This window comes from Priapulus caudatus, unplaced genomic scaffold (genome assembly GCF_000485595.1).
Source record: "Priapulus caudatus unplaced genomic scaffold, Priapulus_caudatus-5.0.1 Scaffold1425, whole genome shotgun sequence".
NCBI classification, from domain to species: domain Eukaryota; kingdom Metazoa; phylum Priapulida; class Priapulimorpha; order Priapulimorphida; family Priapulidae; genus Priapulus; species Priapulus caudatus.
The window spans coordinates 32,581-41,805 of NW_014578486.1; the positions used below are offsets into that span (position 1 = coordinate 32,581).

Consider the following 9,225-nt stretch of genomic DNA (forward strand, 5'->3'; position numbering starts at 1 on the left):
GGTAGGGTAGGGTAGGGTAGGGTAGGGTAGGGTAGGGTAGGGTAGGGTAGGGTAGGGTAGGGTAGGGTAACCCTACTTTTGCTGGGTTACATTATTGTATCTAGTCAGACGCGTGATATCGTCAACGTCCGACTGGCTTTCCTATGGGGAACATCGAATGTTTCTCCCGCGGGACGCTTTTCATCTGCATGCAAGGGCGTTAGGGCATGCAGGAAGCGTTACATTGGGAAATTGAATGCCGCGCGGTCGCTAGAGAACACGTTACGTTATAGAGAGACCATATGTCGCTCGCTGGAAAAAGACGCGGAAGAAAATATAAGTAGGGATAAGTATTCAATTAGCATAGATCTGATGGGATTCGTCTCTCTGTCAGCGCGAAACGTGTATAATCATGCAATACAACAACAACAACAACAACAACAACAACAACAACAACAACAACAACAACAACAACAACAACAACAACACCAACAACAACACCAACAACAACAACAACACAACAACAACAACAACAGCAAATCTGTCGCCATTTTCAGTTATAGGTAGAGCGTGTTATAGGCCCTATTATAGTTCTAACAAGAGCGTATTAAGCTTAATTGCTCGTAGTTCTATATATCAATGTAGCCTCAAACGTGGTTGTTACCCATATGACGAGTAAAATCGGATTTCTCGAATTTCGCCGCGTGCGTCTATATTATAAAATGATTGTAAGGTTGCGAGAAAACATTAATTTTGCAGGTCCACAAACCTGTGTTTCCTTATCAAACAGGGAATAATTGTTTAGCTACATATAAAATTAGTAGTAAATATATCTAGGGGGAGAATGACTGCAAGCGGCGTGAAGGTCTGCCAAAAACACAAAGAAAAGTCTACATACTAGCCTTTGTCTACCCATGATTTACCAAGCTTAAATCAGTAAGCATGAACTCAAACCTTACATTAAACAAATACTCAGTCTCTTGTCTCATCGTTTTACCATACATAACTACAATCCAGAGAAATAAGCGTGAATATGCTACATTCATACAATCATGGTGAACTCACAGTAACACGCATGCACTCTCTCATTAAAAAAATAACAGCTAGTGACAGACATCTCACGGGAACGTTATTACGGCATTTTGCAGGGAATCTATTTGTACAGTCGCAGGTTTTTTAATCACATTCTAGATGTTTTACGTTAATTACGTTTTACCAGATTTGATAATACTCTACTACTCCTAGGCCACTCATTCAAACCTAGTGGTTGCCATTTTATTTCACATGGACGATGAACATTGCATACATTTCCATTTCACGGCACGTGACATACTCTATACCAACTACAATGCACTGTTTTTCGCAGCCATAATATGACAACACTAATTACTGCGCGATGTGCCAACAAATGAAACTGGTCATATACATCATTCATCAGTACACCTTGCTAAATCCAAATATAAATATTCAATTACTAGTATGATTAGCTTACACATGCGCACGCCCAACTGATATTTCGCATTATTGAGAAGCCGTGTTCGGGTTATTCTTAGTCGTCCACTCAGTGCCCTGACCCTATAAACCTACCCTATGCAATATTACTTATGCATGTTAATGCTGCCAACTATACACTTGATGGCACACTACCCACATTAGCATAACGCGGTGACCGCCAGAATAAATAAATAACGATGATATATATGTAGTGCCCTCATCGCTTGGGACTTCGAACATATGTCGACAACTGACAATAAACAGCCAAAAACACGATACGCAGCCTTGAACAAAGCAGACACGAGCTTTATTACGCATGAATAATAAAATAATAAAATACCATATAAACGACATCGTACCGCAACTGTATTCCTCGCTCCTGCTGATGACTGGTTCAATTGCAGGAAAGTAATATATATTCATTAAATAAATATATATCCAATCCTATGTACAGGCCCGTTGACACCACAAGCATTCGTAATAGCTTACGAAATCACACGCGCGATACTCGTTGCAAGCACCCACGCACGCTTTAGTACGCGAACACAGTACTACCTATAACCTATATGTACGACCTAGTATGATCTGGTTCATGTCATATGCTTTATAAACATTCTTTGGCAATATTCGTTAGGTCATTACATTTGAACATATTTACCGCTAATGTGTGAGTATGTTGTCTTATTAGCGTGCTGGAACCACGCAATATGCAATGCTTGCTGTATGTTATTGCGTTCTTTCATTTCCTTGAATGAGTGAAATGCGATTATAGGTCATTATTCCTGAAAAATCTAACTATGGACAGCGATAACGGTTAATCCTACGAAAGCTCTTTTTTGATCAAACCCTCCTCTGGCAATAAAATATCACAGACATACTTATAGCCAACTTGAAACATATATACGGTATTTATGCATGGATCGCAAATAATAAATTTTTTTATAAGACGGCGATAAATTTTACTACATTGGCTGTTAAAAATAACCCATGAATAATCAATAAGGCACTGTTTAATATAGAAATGCATGCCATTTGTACCATTATATTTGTGATTATATTTTTGAACTAGTGATGCCTAGAAATGAAATAGATTATCATTAATATAGTTTATAAAATGGTTGTAATTGCTTGCAGATATATTGAAAAATACATCAGTGAGCAGAAACGTGCTTTAGAACACGACACGAGCACAAACCTTTGCAGCGCGTATCTCAGAAAGATAGCATCCGAGGAAAAAGCAGGAAACCGAACATCCAACTTTACACGTAAATCAATATATTGTTTTTATCGTAGATTTTACAGTCAGTCTATTGACAACTGAATGAACGACAAAAAACTGCCAAAAGCTGTTTTTTTGGCTCCAACTACTAGCAAGTGTGTGAAAATACGTGAGTATAAAAAAGAATGATTTAAAATTTTAATAATTACGATTCTCTTTAATGCCCGTAAAAGCTATTCAGTGACATTTTCCATCATGAATATTTTCTTAAATAAATCGATGTGTCATGCCTGTTATAGTTGTTATCAAGCTGCAGCTTTCAAGATGCGACCAGGATGGCTGTAAGCACATCCACTTGGGCCCTTTCAATAATAAAATGATTGTCAATAAACACAAATTGTATGTACTGCCAAAGTCCTAATGATTATGTATTCTCTATCGGTTAATAATTCTACGTAAATGCCGTTCGAATGCTCCTCTGCAACGCACAATCTCAACGCACGCACACCGCTGTGAACAAACTTACAGGAGGATAGAGAGAAACTCTTATCTCTCTGTGAGTTTGTGCACAGTGGCGAGCGTGCGGTAATTCTGCGTGCGGTAAGGCTGTTGTTGCAGAGAGGCATTTAAACGTCATTTACGAGGGATTATTACTAATAATACGCGCAAGAGTGTAGGTAAACATTAAGGCTTTCGTTGTAAATACAATACGTGTTGATTTACTAGATTTTTATTATTGCAACATGCCCGGGACTAAAAGCTGTATGGATCTAGCAGCGGAGGCGTGAAATGTGCTGCCTAGCGTATTCATTCTATAATCGAACAGCTGCGATCTAGTGTGAAACGTGAACACTTCTACCATTGCGTCAATGCTAGATGCTATGTTCATCAAGGCTCCATGCAGAACGGGATAAAGATCTAACGTTAGGACTCCGGCTAGGGCTCTAAACAAGAGTGACTAGCGGGAGGAATTAATTTCACAGTTAATCTTCGATACGATTTTTTTTAAATTAACAGACGAGGAGTTGAAGATGCTGATTCACAACCTGTTGGTGGCCGGTACAGAAACGTCGGCCACTCGACTCAACTGGGGGCTTATCTACCTTTCATTAAATCCACAGGTGAGATAGCTAAATGCTAAGCATCGCAACTTACTCCATCTTACGCAGTAACCCCTGTTCGCGTTTTTTCTATGCAGAAGGTATTACGGAGCTATAAGTATAAATCACTAATACATATCAGAGCTACGCCAGCTTGAAAGGCGGCAAATTATTTCCATAAGTGGCGTCATTATTTTAATTATACCGAATTTATTATTTACATTGATCTTTAGCCGATCGATGAGTGCAAGGGTTCATATATGCCTATACCGCTCAGCCTGTGACCGTGGTAAATGTTATATTAAATGTCAGCTATACCACTCCTAGCGTGGTTTCAAAGAGCAGTAACATTAACTTCGAGGTAGACGTAAGATAGCATGCATGTGCAATGACCTGGTAAATAAGTCGAGTAAACAGAGCAAAGCTTACACTAACCCAACCATGCACCGCCATGTGAATAAATTTGTGCAATTTCATATGTAAGTTTAGTGTCTAGATGTGTATTCACCGCGCTCAGCTACGACTTAATTTCCCCGTCTCCTCATCTCTTGTGTGTAGTGTAGTGAGTGAGTGAGTGAGTGAGCTACGTGAGAGAGCCAAGCCACCAACAGTGAGTGAGTGACGATTGACGATTGAATACGTAGTGCACGCTGGACGTGGAAGTGGGACGTGAGTGAGTGAGCGGTGAATGACGTGAGTGACGTGAAGTGAGTGTAGTGAGTTGAGTGACCGCGACTCGCACGCTCTCGAGTTGACTGTGAAGTGAGGAAGTGAGTTGCGTGGTGAAGTGTGAGAGTGAGTGAAGATGGTGAGTGACGTAGTGAGTCGGTCTTCCCAGTGAGTGATCGTGAGGAATCGGAGTGAGTGATGTGAGTGACGTGAGGTGACGTTTTAAGTGACGGTGAGTGAGTTATGAGTGATGTGAAGTTCCCCCCCCCGACCCCGCGCAGTGAGTGATCCTGAATGAGTTACTTCACGTGAGTGACCCGCTGTGACGCCGCATTTAAACCGAGCGCTCTCACCTCGCCCCCCCCCCACCCCCCCCCCCCCGCCCCCCCTCACCAACCCGTGACAGTTGCGGCTGACCCCCGTGCCACCATGCAGGTCTATTGAGCCGTGAGTCGACCGCCCTCGCCACCGACCAGAGACGCACGAGACGCAGCAGCACGAGAGTGACCCCGCCGCGCGACCCCGCACCCGCCCCACTCCCAGCGATGTCGACGTGCCGTGAGGTGACGGAGTGAGTGAGTGACGTGAGGTGAGTGAGTGAGTGAGTGACTGTGAGTGAGTGTAGTTGAGTGAGTGATGTGAGTGGTGAGTGAGTGGGATGTGAGTGAGTGAGTGAATCAGACACACTCACAACACACACACACCCACCCAACACACACACACGCGCGCGCACACACACACACACGCGCGCACACACGCACGCACACACACACACACACAACACACACACACACAACACACACGCGCGCGCACTAGTTATTGATCTAATCGACAGTCCTTACATTTCAGGTGCAGATTAATGTTCAACAAGAGTTGGACGAAGTAGTTGGTCGAGGAAGGCAACCGGGAATAAACGACAGGAAAAATCTTCCATATACCGAGGCAACGGTTTGGAATACTCAGATGTGGTACGCAGTGAAACAGTTAATGACATACGAAATGAAATGCTTTCGCACGAATGAGTCCAAGTTGACATCGTCTCCGCGTACGCATGCACGCACGCCCATATGCACGCCCATACGCACGCATGAAAGCACGCGTACACGCCCGAAGGCACGCATACGCACGCACTCACGCACAACACACAAACACACAAACACACACACACACACACACACACAACACACACACAGATGAGAGAGGACAGAGAGAGAGAGAGAGAGAAAAAGAGAGATGAGAGAGAGGAGAGAGAGAGAGAGAGAGAGAGAGAGAGAGCGCGAGGCGAGAGAATCACGCGCACCCCTCATATATATATATATATATATATATATATATATATATTATATATATATATATATAATATAATGTGCCTCTACACGATGTATTACAGCATAATGGCCATGTACAATACACATAGATCCCTATCTTACTCCATCGGTCATCGTTCTAAAAATTTATCTAACCACTGATGACGCTATAATCGTATAATTGCACATTAAGCGATGATATTTCTGATATTTATTTACGCCGTGTTGATTTAACCCTGTTTTCATCGTCCTCCTTCATGGAGTGTACTCCTACTTCACGAGATTTAATGTATCCGCGATAGAGCATGTCACGGCTACGTACGTTTGACCTCTATCCCATTCATATTCCGATAGTAAATGTAACTGATGTACTAGCATGTGGCTAAAACAGCGGTAATCCCGCGTCATCTGGTAAATAACCAACTATTCGGTAGACTCTCCGACAGTCTACAGAAGACGCGTGAAGTAAACCAAACATACATGCATAACTAATATAAAGCATAACTAGATAAACAATTGCAAACAGTACTGTGTATTGACACCCGCCCTATAAACCGCCAGCACTTGCATTTTTCACGAGCCGTCTCATGTTAGTAAAATAGTTGCTGTTCCGTTGTCAATAAGTGCGAATTTACGCGGAGGCTAAATATGCTTCGGCTGACGCACGTAACCAAAATTATTGAATATTCGTGAAGTCAATATGCAGACATAGAGTGCCGCACGGTGCTCTAACAACGAGCTACGTGCCATCGACATCACACATGCTGTCCGCTAGCACCTTCTTTAAATCGCGAGACCATTAAAATAAGTTTTATATGCGTTACCTAGCAGTTCATACAAGTTAGCATGAAAAAATGTCACCACTTAACCGATTAGTGATATTGGCTGGCGGTGTTGCCACTACTGTCAGAGATAACTATATATATTAATTACTATATATATAATTGTTGTGTGTGTGTGTGTCGTGTTGTGGTGCTGTTGTGCACAGCGTGTGTGCAGTGTGCGTCGTGCGTGTGCGTGTGCGTGTGCGTGTTGCGTGTGCACGGTGCGATGTGGTGTGTGTTGTGGTTTGGTGTGTGTGGTGTGGTGTGTGTGCGTTGCGTGTGCCAGTGTGGCTGTGTGTCGGTGCGTGTGGGTGTGTGGTGTGTGTGGCGTGTGTGTGTGTGTGTGTGTCGTATGGTGGGGCGGCCCGTGCCCTCTGTTCGTGCGTATGTGTGTGTGTTGTGGTGTGTGTGTGTGTGTGCTGCTTGTGTCTGTGGTTTGTGTGTGTGTGCTGGTGTGTGTTGTGTGTGTGCTGTGTGTGCGTGCGATGCGTGCGTGCCGTTGTGCAACTTGCGCTGAATAGTATAATCATCATACTTGTTTGAAATGAATAACTTAATGCACAGTTTGCGCAGCGGTCACGTTGAAGTTAAAAACGACAAAGCGACGACAAAGCACGCCAAGATGCACGGCTCAAGGGGTTTCCCCCCCCCTCGGGGCCCTTGATCGTAACAGGTACTCAGATATGTACCGCGAGGTACATATATGTAATAACAAAAGCTGTACCAGACTTGTACTACAAAGTGTATCCCTAACCCTAACACTAACGCCTAACCACCCTAACCCTAACCCTAACCCTAACCCTAAACATACCTCATATAAAAATATAAACATAATACTAAACAACCTAAAACTACCTCGGGTACATATCTGTAGTACCTGTTACGACAACGACCCTTCGTGCGATAGCACGAACACTATCTTGCACTGTATGCAACATTCTGCTGTTACACAACCTGCACCCATACCTGCGTCACTGCTACGTACACTTTTACGGTAACAGTTTCGACAGGAAAAATCCGCGGAAATACTTCCCGATATGAATCAGCAACGTGACCGATAAACATTCAATGTCGGCCATTGACAAATATCGCTCCATCGACAAATATACGCGCGCGAGAGAGAGAGAAAAAAACTCGCTATCGCTCACACATACTCGCGCCACCGACATTTCGCGGCTTGATTCCGTTCGCAGGCAACACGTCTGCTTTGGGACTTCCTCACGCTACGACACGGGCGGTAAACTTCCGCGGGTTCGACATACCAGCACGCACGATGATTATTCCACACATGGCACATCTCATGAACGATCCGAAGAAATTCACCGATCCGGAGAAGTTTCAACCGAGCCGATTCCTCGACGAACAGGGAAAGTTCATCGGCTCTCCGTTCGTCATACCGTACTCTGTCGGTAAGTCAGGCACGGTGTCATGCTGCTAAAAATCGCCTAGCAAAATAACCGGCTTTGTCTACAATAGTATAGGTCTGCTATTTAAGCATGAGCTAACAATTATTAAACAAACGATTCTTGTCGGAGTTCCCGTATTTCTAGAAATTACATATTACGCACTATTGCAGCTACTTATTACACTAATTGATATCGATTGAGAATGCGAGAATAAATTTAATATTCATTGATTTGATCATGCAAGGCTGTGCACATCACATGCTTAGTGCAGTTTGGAATGTAGTCCGTGTTGTCGTTTCATACCAAGCAAGTTTTAGAAAGTTTGCACTATTGCATAGATCGGTTCAAGAACTGGCAGTATCACGTGCGTGGCATACTAATAAAACGTTTGTTTCGCAGGCCCCCATTGATCATAACCCGCCCCATATCTCATATAAGACTATAATAGACATTTGTGGCGCTGTAAAATTTCCTTAGAATAAACGCTGGCGTGCACGCCGCGTGTAAGCACACAGAGAAGGTAAAGTTCATGATATGTGCCTCCCCTCCCCCGTGTAGACGCACGCATCGCCAGCACGATTAAAGACGTTAGCAAACAGAGCCCGAAAAAATTCTGCGATAAGCCTCACTCTTTCTACCTGCCCCGTGCACTCCCCCTCCCCGCCTTGCTCATTCACAATAAATACGGCAACGCTCTGCCGCCGCAGCGTCGCTTCCGTAATTGATTTTCTCATCCATGTTTCAGGTCCACGCGTTTGCTTGGGAAAGACGCTAGCGAACATGGAGATATACCTCGTAGTTAGCTGCATTCTGCAGAGCTTCACGCTAAAAATGGCGGAGGAAGAGCCGACGCCTGAGCTCAACCCAGACACTGTGATGCGCCACCCTCCACCGTGTAAACTCATCTTTGATCCTCGTTGACAAAAAAAGAGAGAGAGAGAGAAAGAGAGAAGGAGATCGCTATATATAGAGAAAGAGCTAGCAGGCGACAGAGAGACAGAGAGAGAAGGCGAGAGGGCGGGAGGGAGAGAAAGAAACAAACAGACATAAAGGGAGCGAGGGTAAGAGCGAGAGAGAGAGAGAGAGAGAGAGAGAGAGAGAGAATTAGAAAGAAAGAAAGAAAGAGGGAAGGGGGAGAGAAATAGAGAAAGCGCGTTAGATAAGCGGACAGAGAGAAGAGAGAGAGAGAGAGACCCAGACAGAGAGAGAAAGAGAGAGATAGACAGA

At 43.8% G+C, this 9,225-nt stretch overlaps 1 protein-coding gene across 1 annotated transcript in view; it reads left to right on the forward strand.

The window, feature by feature from the left end:
- Positions 1-8,919, forward strand: part of LOC106816586 (cytochrome P450 2C30-like) — a 21,795-nt gene extending 12,876 nt beyond the window's left edge. Inside the window, exons 2-6 of the mRNA XM_014821208.1 lie at positions 2,992-3,033; positions 3,710-3,813; positions 5,311-5,506; positions 7,786-8,001; positions 8,744-8,919. Coding sequence (XP_014676694.1) covers positions 2,992-3,033; positions 3,710-3,813; positions 5,311-5,506; positions 7,786-8,001; positions 8,744-8,919 — 734 coding nt within the window. The remainder of the gene's footprint in view (positions 1-2,991; positions 3,034-3,709; positions 3,814-5,310; positions 5,507-7,785; positions 8,002-8,743) is intronic.
- Positions 8,920-9,225: the final 306 nt, after the last annotated feature.